General features: G+C 33.5%; 2 protein-coding genes across 2 annotated transcripts; one reads left to right on the forward strand and one right to left on the reverse strand.

The window, feature by feature from the left end:
- Positions 1-88: 88 nt before the first annotated feature.
- On the forward strand, positions 89-2,101 carry LOC123005354. The gene is made up of 7 exons (XM_044399058.1): positions 89-423; positions 480-687; positions 738-860; positions 914-1,019; positions 1,127-1,452; positions 1,501-1,667; positions 1,716-2,101. The coding sequence occupies exons 1-7, from the start codon at positions 307-309 to the stop codon at positions 1,896-1,898; spliced, it is 1,230 nt and encodes a 409-aa protein (XP_044254993.1). The 5' UTR covers positions 89-306; the 3' UTR covers positions 1,899-2,101.
- On the reverse strand, positions 2,096-21,546 carry LOC123005352 (protein goliath-like). The gene is made up of 8 exons (XM_044399057.1): positions 20,861-21,546; positions 8,839-8,971; positions 5,917-6,034; positions 5,412-5,483; positions 5,274-5,356; positions 5,126-5,222; positions 4,644-4,793; positions 2,096-3,063 (listed from the first exon to the last, which is right to left on the reverse strand). Exons 1-8 carry the CDS (start codon positions 21,384-21,386, stop codon positions 2,821-2,823), a joined length of 1,422 nt encoding a protein of 473 aa, XP_044254992.1. The 5' UTR covers positions 21,387-21,546; the 3' UTR covers positions 2,096-2,820.
- Between the last annotated feature and the right edge of the window lie 588 nt (positions 21,547-22,134).

Raw genomic sequence — 22,134 nt, forward strand, 5'->3', positions numbered from 1 at the left:
CAATTTGACATGCGCACTATAACTTGTCAACTGTCATTACAGGGTTACAGGCCTCTGTAAATTAATCGCAAACATTTCCTTAGAATAGCAAGTTTTTAAATAAATTTAAGTCATTTTCTTTTGTAAAACAATTACGTGGTAAATGTTTATTGTTGAGAAAATTTCGTAGATCTGATTTTTTCGTTGTGGTAGCGCTCTGCATTATCGGCAGTTCAATAAAAACCAAAACAAAAAGCAATGTCAAAAAAATAAGAGGTTATTTTTAAACTTCGCAAGTGGCGGACTTTATTTTATTAATGACAACAAATGGCTCTACCACCTGAAATTCTCGAAAAAATTTTAATAAACTGTGACGGCAAGACATTACTCACCGCTCGAAATGTTTGTAAACAATGGGGTGATTTAGTGGATTATCTATCAAAAGTGAGTACCCCTTTTATAATTTTGCTAATAATTAAAAATTTCTTTGTTTGGAATAGAAAACTCCATTGTGGAGATGGTGTTGTCACGAGGAAATCCCCAAAAAAGAGTTAACACAATACCTCATCCATTACAACAAAGAAGATCCAAATGTTTGGTTTTACGTTTATAATAATTGGATGACTTGGCAGAATATTCGCGATATTAGATTTGAGACAGTATTAAGTCCCGCTGACATACCAAGAATAACTTGTATTGATGTTTTTGGTATTAAAAATGTGCAAAAACCGAATTTTCTGTAAAATAACTTGTTTCAGAGGAGTATATTGCTGTGGGTTCTGAAGATGGTAGAGTTAGGATTTATGACCAGTATTGGAAGCCTCTAGTCATAACGCGCCATCAGGCTGAAAAAGTGTCCAAAGTAACATTTTTTTATAGTGGTAGGTAATGCCAAAACTAAGGAAGAAAAAAAAAACAAGTCAGTATTTTCTAGATTCTATTTTAAAAATTGTCACAGCTTTCTCCAAGGCTATTATAATAGACGATTTGTTTGGAGATGGTTATAATCATTTAATTTTAGAAGACGTGATGTCGCATAGGTATTGTATATCTATTTATTTCATTTTTAAATAACTTAATCTTGCCAGACTCATGTGTATTTTGAGTTGACTAACTACCAGGCCTTAAACAAAATTATTTATTACAGTATTTACAAAAACTATATTTGTTACCAAAAACACGGAGGTCGACTTACAATAGAGAAACTAACAAACTCAAATGGACGAGTGTTGGAAGAAACCTGGTTTACACGAGTGTACTCACCCAAAAACATCACTTGTATAAACATGTGGAACGGTGTTTGTACAATATTAATAAGTAATGACGTTAGGAAAGTAAATTATGATTCAAAAAACATACTACCAGCGTCCGAATACCATGAGAAGTGTCTGTTAAACTTTAGTAGTATACCAAATTCACTGACTTCACATCAAACCCATCATATATTGAGAGATGATATAATAATTGTTTTGTGTAAGTTATTCTTATTTGTTGGACTCTTGTGTAAATGATTTCATGCAGATAGGGCTGAAAATTTAGTAGATAAGGAATACATGGAAGTAATTATGTTAGAAGGGGGATCCAAATATGTTAAAAAATTGTTCAACACGACTGAAGTTTTAGAGGCAACAATCACTTGTATATGTTTGTATGGAAATACACTAGTGTTGGGGGTGGATACAGGGATTGTAAGTGAAGTTTTCGCGTTGTTTCGACTCTAATTGGGTTTTTTATAGGTTTATTTCTATCACGTTCCTTCATGGAAACATTTCACTATCAAAGAGTATGCAAAAAAAATCATAATTGGGAAACATCCAATTACAAACATTGTAGTTCGAGAGACCAAAAATCATCGAAAATTTTACATAACTTCTAGTTTCAATATTCACGAAGTAATTGGTGTTTCAAGTTATTTTTAAAACAAGTCTGATTTATTTTATTACTGCCAGTGGAATTTCGTTTGTGTTTGCTAACTATTTTCATTGTGATGCAATTGATATTTTTATATTATCTCAATTAAGTGATTTCTTCTAGTCGTTTCTTGATGTTTATTTTTTATATTTAACAATCTTAACGAGTGACATAACAGTGTAATCAAAACAATAAAACACATTGATTCATATATAGAGTTTAATTCAGTCAATTTCAATTTTAGCATAATATTTACAAGCAAAATTATAAGATGAAGTACATGCTGTTTGTACAACTGAAATTAAGTCAGAAAAAGTATACACGACACCCCAACAAACGTTAACAATCACAGATAAGTAAAACAATAACCGCTCACATCGTATGGGGAGTCAAGTACATCACAAATGTTAGATATTTACAAGGCACAACATTTTAAGATTTGTATTGTAATTATAACGCTTCTAGAAGAAAATTCGTTTTCCACAAACAAATAATCTGAATTGGAAGCTACTACTTAAGCAGTAGTATATTAAGCACGTTGCTTCATATATAAGTCACGCTTGGGCGCAGTAAAATCATAAAACTCCTAATTTATTTTCGATTAAAGTAACAGCTTGTTATCCTTCAGAAACGCGTCATTTATTCACTTGATAATAAAGTAGGAGTTCTCAGATGGAGTTGCCCAAGCCCAAGTTGGATGTAATCTCTTGGAAAATTGGAATCAACTCGTCGCGAGAGATCTATTTACACTAGAATATGACAATTCTATCGTCGGGAATTTAGCGAACGATACATTATTGTTAGTATTTGGGACGAAAGCACCCTTTATTCGTATTGGACAAAATAAAAACTTAACCACTAGAAATATAATATCACAAAGTTTCGGCAGTCCTAATCGACTACTGCTGCACCACGTAATAGAAAACTGTTTTATTTATCATCACTATGATTGTTCACTGAAAGCACCGGCTGGTTGGAGTCTTGTTCTTCGTCAGAAGTCGACGTTTCTTTGCTTTGGTTGCTTGATAAGGCTGCGGCTGCTTTTGCCGCTATACAACTCACACAAAGATCCTGTCTGACGGGGTACTGTCTTCCTTGAGACAAACTCGGAGTCATTTCATCGGGAGTGGAAGATCTGCTGCTTTCGTCATCGGCTGAACTCTCGAACAGGCGCTGCAACGGCAAATTTAATGAAAATCACTCAAGCGTGGAAAACTACAATGCAGACGGTTAATCAGTCTTCCAACCGAGATTTTTATTAGCAATTTACTCTCTAATGGAACATTTTGTGTTGGCATCATTATCACATCGAATTGTCCTAGTAATATCAAAAAATGGAATAAAACAGAATTATTTTTTATGGTTTAATGCAAACATTTCAAATATAATAAAAACTATGCGATTAGAAAGACTGATAAGGCAACAATTACAATCTGAGTCATGAATTTAATATGCAAATCGTTTCGAAAGTTATTGATTTTTCATTAAAAAGGTCTTCAGGTTTAATTAGTGTCACAAAATCTTTTCACAATATTTGCATTATTCATTTTATTATTCTTTAAAAAACTGTATTGCAAGTAAACATTTTCACAAGCCTTACATAATGATGATTAATAGGAGTACAAGGTGTGTTTCGTAGCTGATTATTTTTAATTAAGTCATGTATAGCAAATCTACACATGAAGGGTTTTGAATTAATTTACCAAAAAGTCCCCGTTTCACAAATTCAATTAAATTAGGTGAGATTAAGTCACCAAGTGGATTAGTTGACCACAAACGAGCGGAATGGTGGATAGATTGGATTCGCCACGGACTTGTCGATAGTTAAACCACAAAGGAGCGAATCTTGTCCAAGGATTCAATAAGTGCCTCCCTTGGACTAAACTCGACAATCAAGTTTAGTACGAGGGGGAAGCTCATGTAGCTTTAAGTAGTTGGTGACGAATTTTACATGCAACCGAAATGATTTTCATCAATTCATGACTTTTTTGTGTTTTTGAAAACCGTAAAAATATGTTTTAACAAAGCTTACAGTTATTGTCATTACTGGATTAAATTCACATGAAAACATGAAACCAGTTTTTAATGAATGCGTCAGCTACCTGTAATTATTAAACTCTAACAAACAATAATAGGCAGTATATAAAAATAATTCGAATTTTCGCCGCAAAAAGGCGTTTCTGAAATATGAATTATTGGGACTAAAATTGAATTATAAAACGAAAAAATTGTAAATGTTAGTTTATGTTTGATTTATTGGAAATACCATATCGCAATATGATTAAACTCGTTATTCGATATTTAATAAATCAATGGAATGTTTGTATTAATTGAATTTACTATTCAAAGTCACTTATTTAAAATAATTTAATCAGAAACTTCTTTATTAGGTGTTTTTCCAAATATGACAAAAATAAATAAATCGATAATTAGTTTTTGATATTTTTTAGTTTTTTGATAGAAAAAGGAAACTTATCAACAAAACTGTGATCGTGACGTCTTTAGATGATTAATTAGTGTCTAAAAGTCTGAGAGATTTAAAGATGTGGAAATATAAAAACTTTGTGACGTTAGAAACCGGATTCTTTCCAATTGAAATGAATGTCTTCCTAGTCTCCTCACTTTTTACGGTGTCTCAAAATCGGTAATTCTATTTAAATTGGAAAGCTTTATTCGGTTTGTGTCCAAGGTCTCGGCAACCTTGCGTCTTTATTGTCACTTCCATGGCTAATAATAGAATGTTTGTCTTGTACCTGACGGTCAGCGATGACAACGGCCCGTATCTCCGGCAAGGGACTAATACCGCCGCCTCTTCTTGGACTAGTTGAACGACTCTCGGTCGAGTCTAACACTACGATTTCTTCTACGTCCATCTGTAGGATGCTTTCTTGACTACCGGAAAACTGTTGAAACGTCAATTAGTGAAGGCGGCAGCGAGATAAGATAAAGGAAATTTCAGCAGCCCCTGATTCTTACTAGTGTGTAATAAAAGTGTTAGAGCGAGCGATCTGTGATAAAACATTTCTCATCGACATGCACTTATTAATGAGAATGAAGCGTTAAACCAAACAAAGCTAAAACTGAATAAAATAATCTATGAATTACCTCCACCATGGAAAGTGCATATTTGTAAACAAAGTAGCTACAAGGAGAAAGGCAGTATGTGCTATCACAGAAATAACTATATCTACTATCACTAGTAGGTATAGCTGTTTGGATATATGGAAACACTGACCACAAATCCATAATGTTTAAGGATGTCCATTTTACACATTGGACATGTTCGATGTTCCAACAACCAAGGATCAATGCAGCTCTTATGAAACTCATGACTGGAAACAATTCTATTGAGTTTCATTTATTCGGGAAATTAAATCACTTACCCGCAAGGTAGTATGCGTAAAATATCACATATTTTGTAAGGTTCAATGCAAATAGCGCAACATTCCCCGTCGCCTTGAACCTCCTAGAATCAGATATCATACGTTTGAATTGGATTACAAAAGAGAATAATAACTCACTTTGTCCTCGGATTTGATGCTTTTCGTTGGAATTTTGGATAACGCTTTTTTTGCTGCATTTCCCAGTCTTCTCTGTAAAAAAATCTTTCGTAAATTTGCGCGATCTTAGCTAGAAAACTAATAAAAAATTAATCTCTGGATCACATATTCTCCCCAGAATTACTACTAACAACCTTGGGGATTTCAACAACGGTTTTCATATTAAACGATGTTTAAACCTAATATTTATTCTAATATGGAACAACGACTCCTGTCCCCTGGGTTGACCGTTCCAGATTTTCATGTCCTTGTAACCAAACAATTATTATCAACAAAACAAAAAATAATAGTTTTATTCTATTTCCAGGGTAATGCAAAATGTTTTTTTTATCTTTTTGATAAAAAATAAATGTGCAATTGCGTTTAAAATAGCATTATTTTTCGCGGCAGTAATAGTCTAGTAAAGTATTATGTTTTTACATTATGCCAAATTTATCAACATAACGTGTGATAAGGATTCACTTACCGACAGCCTGTCTTTTGCGTGGATATATCTAAATCTCTGAACGTAGTAGAACACCAACCACGCCAAGGATATGATCATTAAAACAATAAACGTGATGGAGACGAATAAAACAGATGTTCTGAAACAAATAAATAAAAATTAACAAACAATTAGCACATTATTTTCATGTAATAAAATTTTATGATTGTCCTTCGCGTTTAATTATTTAATGAAATCAGGCTCTAATACTCACAATAAATGTGTCTAATTAGACTATTAACTTTTCATTTCGACTTAAAACTGCACTCGAGTTCCTGACGAAATTGATCTCTTCCATTTCTTTAAGTGGATTCAACGCAAACAAACCGACGATATTTTAATTGCTTGCTGAAAGGGGCCGCTTCCACTTGAACTTTTCATGTAATTTCAGTTTACTTTTACTAATAATTGGCCAAATTTCAACAGAAACGCCTTTATTTGAATCCCTTGTTCCGGTATTTCCGGGTTTAGATCAATAAATTCACTGTTATCTGAACTAATATATGCTTAGTTTTGGTCCCCGGAACCAAATTAGCATCCGTCCGCGAAATTTTTACCGTTCTTGGCCTTGTTATCTAATAAGTTTTATATAAATCGTTTGCCACATTCGACCTCCTCTCATAGAAAGTCTGCCACACTTCGAAGGTTTTTAACTTCCGTCAGATGGAAACGGAAGTGAAATGATTTACGTAATTCAACTTCTAAAACTCTTCACAAGAATAAACTTTCTGTTATCATTACGAAAAGAGACAATTTTTATACAGCCTTAACCCAGAAACGCGCTAGCCAGAACAATCGATACTAACCTATGCGGAAGAATGTGACATTTAGGATGCGGAGCCAAAAATTCACGTTCTTTAATGTTGCTGCAATGCTATTCATCTTCCCGGTTATTAAAAATAACCCGAGGTATAAACACAGCAAGTCGGCGATGTTATTATACATTCAAATTATAATTTAGTGGAAGTTCCTTGTTTACGTCGAAATATTGGGGTCGCACATCATCTGGCATCATTTAAACTAATTTTCTCTAAAACTTTGCTTTGAAAACCTTTCAGTGAATATGTAATTTATTGGACAATGAATTCATTTTGTCCAAAACCGTGTCATTTGCTTTACAACAATGATTTCACCAAAGGAAATCTACGACAACGTTATCCCTGTCATCGTACGAAAAACCGACTTTAAATGCCTCTTTATATTCCCCCACACAACTAAATTTCATTCGTTTTTAAGCAAAAGCTTATGTATAAAATTATGCCCAAATCAAAAATCAAAGCTCTCGGGTTATTACAGGTTTTATGCCAGGGAATCATTCCACTTTGAGAGATTTTCCAGCAATCGCCTTCGTGGCAAGCTTCCCTCTCAATATTCAAAGGAAGTTAAATGGTTATCAGATCGCATGATCAAATGGCATTAATCAAAATTCAATTTGCGTTCAAACGGAAGAAATGAGTAACGAATGAGACAATTATCAGCAAAACCGACCAATTAAAAGAGGAGGTGCGGAAAAACTCGGAACACAATTATGCCTTCATTAATGTTTTCACGGTTCATTTGAAGCGTTTGCCTTCAATATCTTCTCAATAACACACGACGGTCCACACCTCCTCGAAGGCAAAGTGAGATTAAGACACAGTCAAGGTGAAAAATAAACTGTCTCGAGAGGTAATACGAATTTTTCCACATTACGAATGCACTCGGTGTCGGGTTGCTGCTGCTCCCCTTTCGCTTTTATTGCATGATTTTTACCAGAAACGTGAAAATAAACCCAGCTTGAAAGTTTACAGAGTTCAAGGCGAACATTGGGCGATCGAAGGGCTGCTAATCGATGGCGATTTTCAAATCATTCAAAATGATACCAACCAAAAAATTGACGTAAACTAGTTAATTATAAATTGATTAGAATTCCTTATCGTTTTATTACAATTACGTGGATTATAATTATGTAATATCTGGGCTAATTGCTGGGATTTAATTGAGATAAGATTATCCTTGTTTGGTTGAAATTATTATCTATTGACAATGTATGTACATACATCCCACAAGAAATAATATTATGACAAATTTATTATCAACTCATTTCCTTCATTAAATATTTCAAAAAAAAATACAACCACATTTAAAATAAGTGAGCCAAAAATTATCTTTCATACGCATTAAAGCGTACAAAAATAAGAAACAAAAATTATTATTGATTTTGTAGAATTAAGTTCATTTTTGATTACAGCAATAATAATAAAATATCGGTAAACAGATTATGGTTTATTTCAGTTATAGAAAACGTACAAGGCTAAAAATTTTATAACGCCTTCACTCTAAATTCAGTTTCTGTTGTTTATCTCTCTACAATTTAGTGCAGGAGATAGATATGATACAATTCCAATTTACGGCCCAAATGATGTCTCATGTGGAGCGCTGTCTTTAGACTCATCATCAAACATCCTTACGACGTGAATTTCAGCTATAAATTCTAATAATTCGTGTCACATTTTCAATCAATATCTATAAAATTAATTTTTTGTAGCCACAATTCCATTGGATTGTTTTTTAATTCGCGTTCAGGTGCCCAATTCTTAATAATCCCAGAAAAGAGCGGCAAAAATTAGCGTTTTAATTAAAACAGTCTAGGGCGCCTTTCCGAATGATTTATGAGAGAATAATTCACGCAAAGTGCTAAAATGTAATTTCAAAAGCGCAGTTTCGTTTTGCTGCCATATTTACACATTTCAGGGTTTGGTAACCCAATAATGGAAAAATCAACCGAAAATTGATAATAATTTGACTTGCGTGCGCGATTCCTGAGACAACTTCATTAATAATGACAGCAATTTACGTGGAAAGGGACCTTGAAGGCGCATTTTTGGCATCTTGGTCCTGCACAAAAATCAAAAAATATTTTACCTATTGATGTTGGCCGTCCTCGAGGAGGTATGGCTCGCAATAGTGATGTGAACGTAAACTTTGGAATTATTTTCGGCCAATCTGGCCAAGTCTTCTCCCTTCCATTTGTAGGTAAACACGGCGCTTATATTACCTGAAACAAAAATTAGAATTTCTTCATTGCGTGATGGGTCAATTAATTAAAAAGGTGTGCATTGTATAATGAGAATGGGAAAATCGATAGTTGACGAGGCGCAAATGTCATCTAATGCGATTTTAATAAAGCTTTCTTAATTTTCAACAAAGAAATTATCGATTCAGAATGGGACAAATTTGCACCTGGGCAACATTTAGTCTGTTTATTAGGACGATCAGGTTAAATTAATCAGTGTTTACGTAAAATATTTAACGAACCGTGGGATCAGCTGAAAATAAAATTTGTTCATTTGTGAAATGGGCGACGTTTCAATTTTCACGAACATCATAATAAGGAATAGAATATAATTAACACCTTATGCACATTACATAAAAAACGATAATAATATGTTGTCGTGGACTTTGATTGGCACTAATCTTGCAATAGGATTGAAACGAAAATTGGAAAATTTAACCTTCATGATGCTACTGTCCCAATTTCCACTTGAAACAATGCATTGTGTAAGAAAAAGGTAAATAAATAGTTAATTTCAGTGAAAAGCGACCTTTTCGATCATTAATTGCAACGTTAAAACAAACATGTCTATTTGCTTTTTGTCAAGTTCGCTCAATTTGGAAGCACTAAAAGCAAAAGGTGGAGATTGAGTGAAGGTAAAAAACCAAAATTCAGTTAAAATTATTAGAACATGCAGATGTTTTAAAACACTTAGGCGAACATCTTTTCACACTTACTTGAATTGTTAGTATGTACTTGAATTTTTCTTTGAAAAATCAAAACATGGTGGGTACCTGATGATAAAAAAGCTCTTTTGCTTTTTAATGCTCTTATACTTTTTCTCTCTTATGCTTTGCTCTCTTATTTGCTCTTATGCGTTAATGCGCTCTCTCTTTCTTTTCATATTTTTTACTTATTAGAACATGGGCACATGTTTAAATTTCGCGCTGTTATGCGCCCGCCATCTGTTGACATTTATTTGAATTGTATTTGAATTTCAATTAGAGAAAAATTGTTGACTTTACCGGGATTCGAACTATTAGAAGAGGAAACAAAGAAGCTGTATCCTAAATTGTAACTCTATTCAATGTTATTTGTGGCTTTTATTAGCCAAATTTTTCTACGTTTACTAAATAATTGTAAAAAAAAACATATACAAGATCATCAGTATAATTAAATAGATATAAAAAAATGTCAAATGTATAGTAATATTCTTTTCCCGTTTATCGTAAAACTGTGTCAAATAACACAATCACATGCGCTAATAGTTTTGTCTTTGTTGTTACTATGCGAATGAGTGAGACAAAATACAAACGGTCAAGCGTAGCTAAAAATAAGAGTCGTTCTCAAACTATGTGAGACGCCACTAAGCTAAAATTTGTTATTATTATTATTACTTTTTTAATAAATTAATAAGTCTTGTATGTTTCATTAATTGTCAATTTCTCTTGCTGCATTTTTTAACCTATTGAGAATCACTGTTATACAGGGTGTTTCAAATAACTTTACGAGGCTTGCGCCTAATGTACGCACCCAAATATACAAAAGTCACAGAACACTGGATACAAAAAATACACATTTAATTATTTAATTTTTGAAAACCCATGACAGTAGTTGTCAAACTAATCACTGTTTCATTATTAGTCATAAACTGCAGTTTTTTAGAAACAATTATCATTTGTTCTATTAAGAGACGATATGAATATGATTGTAGTTTATCTATCTTAATCACTAACTAACTAAAAACGTTGTAATTTTTGAAAAGGTGAACAAACTAGAGAAGAGTTCGTATCGGAATATGTATTATTGATTGCTTCTTACAGGCGCAGGCCTCGTAAAATTACGTGTAACACCCTGTATTTTGGTTGAGTGAAGTAGATAGACGTGCTAAAGTTTGCTGTCTCTTTTAAACTACCTAAGGGCGAGAAAGACAACATACCACTGGTGGGACCAGGGAACGGCATAACGTTTATCTTACTTGCTCCTACCTACTTACTTGAAGAGCGAGAGAGACAATTAAGTTTTATGATATTCGGGTAAAATTAAAAGAATTCTACCATACAAGATGATTAGTAAATAGACATAAAAAATGTCAAATGTCAATTTTTTTTGACAGATACAATTTTTTAAACATTTTTTCCATGTTCCTGGTATCTTATCTTACTTGAAATTTTTCTCTGGGGTGCCAGTTCTGGCGCACCATGAATACTTATTCAAAAATTCAATTTTCCAAAAATTTATTTCTCGCATATCTACAACGTTTTAACACTTTTCTGGGTCTTTTGAAGCAATTTTAATGTTTTCTATTATTTCGATTCTAGGCAAAATTTTGATCTATTTTCGGCATTCTTAATTTTCTATTTTAAAAGAAATATTGTCCTTTGCATTTAACAACAAATGACCAATTTCACATATTAATTTCAATGCAAAAAGGTCAAATTTTTTCATGATTGTAGAAAAATGTGATTTTGTACCGAAACTAGTTTGATTTTTATTTCTCAATCGGAAATAAAAATTTCCTGTTTTTTTGTCCTTTTACTAAGGCCGAAGTTATTTTCAGATGCCAAAACATGCTTTTCTACAATTGTATTTTGCTAAGGTCACGAGATATTGCTTATCTTTATTTCTAAAAAGACACAATTGGACATATTGTTTAATGCTGTCATGCGACTTACTCAAATAAGAAGAAATCCCAAAGATAAAATTGCGATAAATTTTTGCATCCGAAGAAAATTATATCCAGAAATAGGTTTCAAAAACACACTTAATTCGTTGTATATTTATTTATTGGTCATTGTATTCTAAACAAATTTAACGTTTTAACTAAAGGAAATGAACAACCTTCCCATTCACCCCTAATACCTATTTTTTTTAACTTCATTGTTTTAAAAATGTGCACGAGAAAACCAACAACGCCTCAAGTCAAACACGTGGCAGTTAACTCCAAACTAGAGAATAAAAATAGCAACAATCTCCCTTATCTGACTTGCTCACGACTTAATCCGACGTTCAATGTTTAGTTTTGAAATCAATCTTAGATACCGGTTATGATTAGGTATGATAATACAAAGATTTGTATCTTGATTCAAAATTCAAACATGAGTAGGTATGTAAACGGATATAAATTCAACACCCAATATTTTGAGTATTCTGACCTACCAAGTCCTATTAGGTACTGTTACTGTTTTTAAAATAATAATACAATAAATAATAAGTTTTGAAATTGGAAGTTAACGAAGATGCTGCAAACAAAATTACGACTAAATTAATAAAACGGGTAAAACATCCCATTTCTTCTTTCACTTGATTTTTCTTATTGGAATTATTATTACTACTATTACTAGTCATGAGCTGTAGGGAAAGGAAACGTAAATGTATTATCAACACAAACTAAGTTTATTATTATTTTGTTTAAAATGTTTAAAACGAGTCCTAGACCCTAAAAAGCGCATTATTTTCGTTGTTTAATTTTTATTAAGCGCATTATTTTCGTTGTTTAATTTTTATATAACAGTCTTCAAACCAATCAATGGCTTGCAAAATGCAGTGTACTTAAGTTAAGTTTAAAACTTCACTGCTACAGATTCTCTTGCCACTGCTGAGAAAAAAAAATCACAAGAACAAAATCGACTTACTTTTCTTTTAACTTTGTCAGTGTGTATACGTATTTATTAGGAATATAAAATTTAAAAAAATATTAAGTCGAGCATTCTTTTTCATAAAAAAAAGAGTTGTTCTGTCTTCCTAAGTTCATGGTTCATGAGAAATGATGTATTGTTCAATTGACATCTTGTTATTTACCAGAAGTCGGTTAACTTGGTAAATTTTTTATCACCGTTTGTCAAATACCGACTTAACTGTTTTTTTGCGTTATAACTGGATTTTTGTTTGCCAGTCGACTCCATCTAAGACCCACTTTTAGATTCGCCACTGCAATAATTTTTCCAATAATTAAAGTACGATACACTCTGATTGAGATGAGTTTTTCAGTATCGGCAAAACTAGTACACCGTGTCCTAAATTAGTTGAGCACTGGATAAAGCCGATCATGTTTCTCGTTGAGAGCTTTCATCCGTGAAATTTACTATTATTCATGTAACTTATCCGACATTGCAACAGTTGCGATCCACAAAAACCGTTAGATACTAAGCAAAACCACAAATTTACTCGACTTGTAATTACAAGTATATACTTATTTACGTTTAAAGCAAATTTACACGAGCTCGATAATTAAGAAAAACACAAACATTGCGTTAGCGCCTTTGGTGATTTTCTCGCTTGACTATTAAATATTTGGATAAAAGAGTTGCTCACAATTTCACTTTAAACACGCACTTCCGGAGTTACAAAGCCGACCTAAATGCTCCTTCCTTCATTAAGACAATGAAGACATCGAAAATTAAATAACGCGCGATTGACAAAACCAGATTTATTAAACTTTTATTGATATTCATTGGAAGTGCGGTCAAAAAAAGGCCACAAGGACAAAGACATAATAAGGAAGAAGTCCAGGCGTCGCCCATGCTTCAGTATGCGTACAATGAAAAATGATTCATCTTCGAACAAAGCGATTCTGATGGGAATTAATGTGCATCTTGGATCATCGGAAAATTCCAACTTTTTTCAATACTCTTCACGATCAAAATTCAAAACGAATTAATTGAAATTATTTTTTTCGCAAAATAAATTTTTACATTAAAATTCAAGAGGCGTCTGCCAGAACAGCACATTTGGTGTTGTAGTGTTGATAATGGAGCTCTATGAAATCAAGAAATGAAAAATTGAGATAGAACGGTGCTACGTGATCGTAATAATGCACTCGATTTACTTATGACGGATATTTTATATTTGATACCACGAATAGGGTTAATAGGTCGCAAGGTTTGATTAGAACGGTTACTCATTTAAATAGAATTCTTAACAAGGAACCATACGTAATAAAAAAAGTTGTGACCATTAAAACACTCGTTTAACCTGCTATATAATTCAGTTTTCCAAGGTTGGTCAAACGGTTAAAACCATCAAGAAAACAGAGTAAATTTTTATGGGGGTAAGATTAGGAGATAAATTTTTCCTGTCGCCTTGAGGATTTTTTTTACCTTGCAAGAAAATTTCCTTGTTATATTGGAACTTCTAATAATTAATTAATGACGTAGGAAAGTGTGGTATTGTCAACTTAAGACCGCAAGTCATAAAATTATTTATTTATTTTTATCAAACTTTATGCACATACAAACAATGGTTTATAAAGGTGTAACATTAGTCACTTCTTTACGGCAAAGTAGTCAATTTCAACGATTTTACTGTTTGTAGTTGATAACTGTTGGTTACTTTTCCGTATTAGTGTCACAAAAAATAAAATAAAGTCTAAATCACGAACCAAAAATTCTAAAATTTCGGGTCAAAATTTGACTAACAAATTTTCTTACATTTAAACTCGCGTAACAACTTTCTTTAAAAAGTGGAATGTAACAGAGCCCTTAATTAATTGATAATAAACTCTAATCCTTTATCTATAACACAAATTCTATTTGTTTACTTTTACTAGATATAAACAAAGGTTAATCAAAACGCCACATCAATAAACAAAGCTGAATACATTTCCCTTTTTATGTGATAGAGTAAATATCAAACATATTCACGAAAAAAAGAATAGGTAGTTGCAAAATGTGGAGAAAACTTATAAAAAGGTTAACTATTCAAATTAAATCTCCAGTCACGTGACTTAGCAGAGGACAAATCGCTACTCTCAGCTGAGGGTCATGTGATCTTAGGATCTTGCAATCACAAGATGGCGCATTGCCAGATTTTCCGGTAACAAGCAAAGTTGCAAACTTTTTCAAAAGTGTAAAAATCTGACACGTAATTAAAATACTCGCACATGACCGGACAATTATTTGATTTGCGTCTAGACGTGACATAATTCAGTGAACAGAAGTCAACAAAAAGTTGTTTTTATTTAAACGACTATAAAAATGATTGATATTCACAACAGACTGGAGAACCTTTATTCATCATGAACGGAAATTCAGTATTGTTTATTTGTTTTTTATTTGTTTTAAATTTAGTAGTTGTTATCTTAACGACGATGTTGACCTTTACAGCAAATTTTCTATTGTCGTAATCTTAGATTAGCAATTAATACCTAAAAATATTACTACCATCACTGAAGTGTCAATACACGATAATATGTAACACTGAATTAGAAAAATTTCATGCTATTTCCGCCTGATAAACTAAAATGTCCTTAAAAATTGCCATTTCCAACATTTATGATTGCCACGAGGTCATGCATCTCAAACCGTCGTAAAAAATTTCAAATAACGTTTTAACATACTCTACAGTGTTATAAACTTTTGCGAAACTTACTACGTGTATTTATTTTGCGCCACACGTATTTATTACTGGGAGTCCGCTGTGAAAGCATCACGAATCGTGTGCAGTCATTCACCTTTTGATAAAAATAGTTGTTTTGCTATAAAAAAACCATCCTAATTTCGGGAACGTTGACTCCTCTCATTTAAAAAACCGGAGATTTAGTGCGACATGTTGGCAAGAACGTCACCTTTTTGTGGAAATTAATAAACATGATAAGCATTTTGATAGAAAATTTTAATGAATTCAAAAATCTCCCAGTCCGAAAAGTGGACAAATTTAATTAAATAGGATTGTTGAAGAGCAGGGTAATTAAATTCGTTATCAGTGTATTTGTCTCTGTATTAAATCCCGCACGCCATATTTTCGCGTACCGCATTTTGTCGATCTGTATATTATAGTTGTTTGTTTGACTCGGTTGAATTACTAACGAGACGTGAAAATGTTTTATTCATTAAATCTGTCCCTGTTAACGGTGACAAATTATCTCCACAGCGCGACTTAAAAGCAAGACCTTTTTCTCCCATTCACCGTCAATGAATCGATCGAATTGCAACACGGAATTTATTTCACGTCTCTTCCGGAGCGAAAAATAAGTCAGCGCATCCGTCAGAGGCACTTTTCCAAGGCCTGGAAAGCGTCTAGGCTAAATCATGGTCAATTTAAATGCTGGAAATATTCAATCTAAACTAAGTGGTTTTGTAGGAAGTACTGTGACAAAGCAAGGATGCCAATAACGAAAGAAAACAATGCGTCGTGTTGTTTTTTATGGTAATTTTACCATGAAAAATGTTTCAATTCGGACTGGTAACAGGCGAAACACGCACACTGAAGGTCGGTTCTCGTTTTGATAAACAATAAGGAAAATGTTGGGTTGAAAGAATCAAACAAAATTGTCTTGGATGCTGAAAATTTTTCAAGGTTTATAAAAATCTTGGCAACTTGTTTGAAAACATCTACCTAGAACGTGTTGACGCACTTATACACTAAATATTGACCACAAGCCCCTTTATTTATTTTTCCTTCGAAATTACAAACCACTAAGTGTAAAGTGCATGTTTACTATCGTTTCTCAAATGTGTCAGCAAAACGCATAATTTATGTAATAATTTAACATTGTTCCATTTTAATCCGTAGCAAGACAAATTTTAGCGAATATCATTAATATAAATTGTGATTTTTACTTTTGATGAATATAATTGATGTCAATTGCAAATACTTTCATAGTGATTGAAGGCTTTGTGGTTTCACAACAAAACTTAGCTTCAGGAAACGCGTTTTCGGACAAATTCACAGAAAACAACATTACCTACTGATTATAAACATAATTTCAGCTTCACCGAACTAACGATTTTAGAAATAAATAAATCCTTGCTCGATAATATCAAATTTATTAACTTCCTCGTTTCGCTTTTTACGCATTGTATCTTTCAGACTTCCTTGAAAAAAGTCACAAAAATCTAGCCTTTTACAACTTTCTTTCAAAGCTTCAACATTAATGAAAAACTCAAGATTAATTTTTAGCTATTGTCATCGCGAACCATTTTTCTGTTTAGGTATTCTTTCCATTTTATGAAATATTTGAAGGATACAGTTAATTACTGCGTGCACATGATGTAATCCCAGTCTTTATATTTACTAGTGAAAAACTTTCCAACAACTTTAGAAAGAATGTACAGAAAACTAAAATCATCATCAATCAGAACTGATTTGCCTAGATTTGATTTAATGACTAGTTGAACCAATAATTCTTTAAACAGCTGTTATAAATACCAATTACCCAAAGTAATTTGGTTCGAGAGATAAACTGTCCTAGAAGTGTTGGTGAATTTTAGCAAACAAGCACTATTTTTTGCATATTTTTCTGAACCTCTTCTATGCACCAATGTATTTTTACTACTTGTTTCTCCGGTGTAAAACTGGATTTGTATTTATTTTGGTTTTCGGAATAATATTCTATTTTTTCCTTCCGGCTCATTATCCTTTATAACCTCACCGTTAACAAAACGTTGCCCTTGAAATCGGTTCAATACTAATTTGTGCTCTAAGCCATTCTCATTTTACCGAATAGACAAGATAACTAGAATGTTTTCCATGAGTATTAATCCCACCTATAAATTCTCGTGTACAAAATCAAGGCCAGTCTGTATTTACTTTTTGTGCACAACTTGACCAAATAAGTCATTAGCAGCCATGTTATAACTATTTTGAACAAATTTCTCCAACCACTCGTATCATGTTATTCTAATAAATAACAAAATGTTAAATTCACACTAGTGTTATTTATATATCCCAGTGGCGTAACAAAATCAATACGGGGTATAGAGTCGGACGTCTAGTTTAAACTGCGTTGTATAAAACAATTCCCTTGTAAAAAAAACCTTCGAAACTATCAGTGAGTCAGTTAATTAATTTTTACACAGTTCGCGTTCATACGCTTTTTAATATTTGCAGTCCGCAATGTTTTATTTATTTTATTTTAGATAACTTGAGTCATGGCAAAGTCAGCGATATGTGGCTAAAAATGTACCACCGCCCCACTTAATCACCATTTAATTAAACATAGACATATGGCGCCACTCCGTTGGCCCCCATATGCAGATAGGTTTTTGACCACCCCTCACCACGTGTCAACGGCTGTAAATTATTAATTTAGAAACAGATCGAGTGACAAAAAACCCAAAAGCATCTGGAACGTGTACTCGATTTAGAAAGTGTCATTTGCAGAATCATAAAATGTGCTTTTTTTCCGGTGATTTGCAAGACGGTTTCTTGGAAAATTCTGAATTAGAGTGTAATTACTGCAGTCTAACCATATTATTCATTTCCGAGCCCGAGATACCGTCAAATCAATATTAAGTTATTTTATTTATGTCGTATAGTCCACGCTCGTTGACTAAACAATACCTAATCCTCTCTGGCTTAATGTAATTTAATGTAACCAGCGATCAGCCTTTAAATTCAATTTTAGGACAAAAAACGATGCCCCTCTTTTTCCATTAGAGGAAGCTTGATTGAAATGTGTACAAAAACGTATTCTTATAGCAGTGGTCACTTATCGATCACCCTTTTTGTTTTTTCTTTAGGTTGGATAGCATGTGAACATCCTCAACCTTGCCGCCAACCTAATCTGTCACACCTCATCACTTCTTGTTGACCTCGATCGTTTTCAGCTACCGTTTTTGTCCTGTTCGAGTATATTGACAAAGGAAACACTTTGATGATCGTTTCTCTAATGGTAATGCTTTTGAAACAAGGATGAATCGTTTGATGAAAGAAAATCGAGAAAAAGCGTCAGATATTTAAAACACCATTTATTAAAATTTTATTTTTTCCGGACTTGAAAAAACCAGTTATTTTTTGATGTAGAATAGCCTCATTTATCACTGACAAGAACATGGCCTTAACCTTTATGTTTTACAATGGAATGAGAATTATTCCACATTCAAGCCAAACAAAATTTAATCAAAAAACTTATCGCTTGCATGATACTGGATGATTCAGAAGTGTCGACGCGTAAAAACTGACAGTTGTGCAAACGATTTTATTTATTATTATTTTATCGGGTTGTGCGACATGATTCACCCCGTAGAAAACTTTTGCTGAACTGTAAACAACAGGAAGCTGAAATGTGTCTTGTTGCATTTATTGAACTTTTACAAAATCCGAGGATTCCAGGTAGCTGAAATACAAATAACAAGAGAAACAGGTAGCGAAAAGGTTGCGGAGGTGCACGACCTTTATCAGTTTCTAGTTTAATCAAAGACAATAAATTATTTTTGCGACTTTTAAACCCTCGACTGAAACGTTTATCTTCTGTTTTACTCTGGTAAAACGCGAACTTTCTAAACGCATTGCACTTTCATTAATTTGTCAATAGTACGAATCATGCATTTTGATGGCAGATCACACTTGTATGGAATTGGAGAAAATTCTCGGCGCCACAATTCTAATAAGTACTACTAGTCCTATTTTTTATTGTGTTTTGTTATGACAGATGTGACTCTGACCTATGCAAATCCGTTTATTTCGGTCCGAGTCGTGTTATTTATATTTTACAAGCGTCCTTAAAGGGCAATAAAGACATTTGTATTTCGGCGTAAATCCGGATTTTCCGAAACATACCAACGGCCAGGGTTATAAAATGCAAAACCACGTGATGGTAAGTATAAAATTGTCAAGCGATTGTGACGAAAATAGCCGCTACAAGTAAACAGGCCGCTTCAACTAACTCTATTTGCATTTAGTTACGGTAAATATTTGTTTACTGTAATATCCCTTCTGTAATTATTATTACGACGAAAGCAAAGATACGGAGTTTTACCCTAAATCTTCGCATCTTCATCCGTCATAACTTTTTGATGGGTTTTCTCAATCGACATTAGCGAGAATGTTATTTTTGAACACTAGTGTAGATAAAAATGGCAGTATTATCTCTGTTTACATACAACTGTTAAAATATAATGCACTTATTTATCAGAGTTTCAGAATTTACTAATCTGCCTCATTTCACGGAAAGGTTCATTTTGTTTTGCATTTTGAAGATAAAATGCAAAAAAATCTTTTAATTTAGATGTATTTTTCCTACTTTTAACAATTTATTTTTTCCTTAAGTTTTCAGGGAAAAATACTCGTCACAAACTTTTTCTTTAATACTTTAAAACTGAAATGCAAATAGGTATACTGCAGAAATGTATAAAAAAAAACTTTTTAAGCCCCTGAACATTATTTTAAGAATAAAGAGTTGAGATTTTTTTACAATATCCCAATAATCACATTTGCTTATATAGACTCAAATTATCTAATACCTTGCTTTCAATAATGAAATTAAATATAGCTTTGGAAGTGAGATATATCAAAATTTTTCTGCCTTCCTATTTAGTCAGTCTTGCAAACGTTATTTGAAAAATCATAAGCTATTTTAATCAGAAATTTATCACTACTTTTATATATATTTGATATGAATGAGAAATAAAAATAATCATAACTAAAACCATTTCATTAAAAATATTTTTTTATTTAAACAAATAAAACAAAAACGCCGTGTTTTATTTTTTTCTATTTCCATTAGCTTCCTTACTGAAAACAGTTTAAACTTCCCTAAACTTTAGGTAAATTTGAGTGACATAAAAAATGAGGAAATCGTTCTTTAATGATGTTAGTGTGTCAGGTTTGTTATTATAACAAAACTTTGAGATTTTGTAACTGGCAGATGCTTAATTTTTGTCTTAGTCGTTTACCAAATGGTTCACAGTCTTACAAGAACCACTCCACGCATACACAAGATCAACAACCCGCTGTAGAGCGAAATGACCGCACGAGTGCTCCTGCCGCCTCAGGTGCCAGTCTCAAGACCAAAAACCGTCCTCTCATTCACAAATGCGGCGTATCACATACGAAAATTTCTAATTAATTCCGACTCGCGTCTTGAAAAAACTTGTAAACACGCGTAGGCTATAAATATCGCCGTCGCAGGAAAGCTCATCTATTTTTACCCGGGGATTGATTTAGACTTACGCCCGGAATCGCTGGACAACTTCATCTTGTCCAAAGTGGAGGAGTCCCTGTCGTTGTAGACCAACACTCCTGCAGCGTTGCTCCTGAAGGCGTTCTCGACCTTCACTTCAAAGTTGCAGCGTCCTCTCTTGATCAAGGCGATCCAGGGCTCGCCTGGAGGAGGCAACTTCCGATCGGATCTGGTGCTGTACAGGGGCAACTGACACCCAGTGTGGTCGTCGGGGTTGGTCTTCGAGGCCACGTGGATGAGCACTCCGAAGGCCGGCCCCACGTAGCCACCCCCATAGCGGCCCACCTCTGTCTTGTCCGAATGCCAACCATTGTCAGAAAATGTTGACACGTTCAAGTAAGCCGATGTGAAAGTATCAGCCCTACTGTCGTCCGTTGTGAAATGCGAAAACGGGGATCCGGATACCCAGTCCTCGGGCACGGCTGAAGAAGACACCAAATGGCTAATGGAGAACAAAAAGAACAGTTTCGGGAGTTGGAACACGGTGCTTGCACCACTAACACACTTTGAAAACATCGTCGTGGATTAATTTGGAAAATTCATTTTACTATTGCTGAAGTGTCGCATTGGCACTTTCCACACTGAAAAGTGACGTTCTTTGTTCAAACAGCACTTTTCCTGTGAAGTCGACGAACTCGCGCACGGCTGGGGCTCCACAACCGTCTCGCTCGACTGTTCCACACAACTGAATGAGAAAGATTGAGTTTTCAGTTATCGGTAGGTCGACTGCTTCGGCGCAGGTGGGTTTTCCTTGGAGTTGGGAGTTGTGCACTCTATGGCGATGTTGCCAACTCGATGAGGAGTTGCACCCACTTTAAAATGAGCCCCACGCTTTGTTATGTCCAAACATTCAAAAACAGAAATCAGACGAAACTTTTTATCTCAGAAAAATGTTGTGATGTTTTGAATTCTTCATAATGATAGAATGCTTTTAGATTATTAAAATTTAAAATCATTTCCATTCACCTACATTTTTCATTTTGTAAAACATAATTATGATCAATTATTCACCCTCTGGGAAAAACGGTGGCTCATGCGAGTTTAAAGTTATTCTTGGAAAACGTATATTTTACTCATGTTTTCTTGGTCTGTTTTTGGCTGATGAAACAGTTTGTTAAAATTAAAAACGTAACACATTTTAATTTTCTTTAATGCAAAAAAATGTGTCAAAAGCTAATGCAGTGCAATAAAGTATGTATATAAATTTAATTTTATGGCCTATCAATTTCACACAAAAAAAGTTAGTCAACATCGGCTACTTTGA

Source organism: Tribolium madens, unplaced genomic scaffold, assembly GCF_015345945.1.
Source record: "Tribolium madens isolate multiple individuals breed KSU strain unplaced genomic scaffold, Tmad_KSU_1.1 Scaffold_20;HRSCAF=117;Tcas5.2_LG4, whole genome shotgun sequence".
Lineage (NCBI taxonomy): Eukaryota > Metazoa > Arthropoda > Insecta > Coleoptera > Tenebrionidae > Tribolium > Tribolium madens.

Bases quoted from the DNA above. Each gene is read 5' to 3' on its own strand.
- LOC123005354 (XM_044399058.1), top strand. From the start codon at position 307: ATGGCTCTACCACCTGAAATTCTCGAAAAAATTTTAATAAACTGTGAC. The intron at 424-479 runs GTGAGTACCCCT...TGTTTGGAATAG, and splicing joins TAGTGGATTATCTATCAAAA to AAAACTCCATTGTGGAGATG. The intron at 861-913 runs GTAGGTAATGCC...AGTATTTTCTAG, and splicing joins AGTAACATTTTTTTATAGTG to ATTCTATTTTAAAAATTGTC.
- LOC123005352 (XM_044399057.1), bottom strand. From the start codon at position 21,386: ATGTTTTCAAAGTGTGTTAGTGGTGCAAGCACCGTGTTCCAACTCCCG. The intron at 8,972-20,860 runs GTAAGTCTAAAT...TTTTTGTTTCAG, and splicing joins GTTGTCCAGCGATTCCGGGC to GTAATATAAGCGCCGTGTTT. The intron at 3,064-4,643 runs GTACAAGACAAA...TTGCCGTTGCAG, and splicing joins TTGTCATCGCTGACCGTCAG to CGCCTGTTCGAGAGTTCAGC.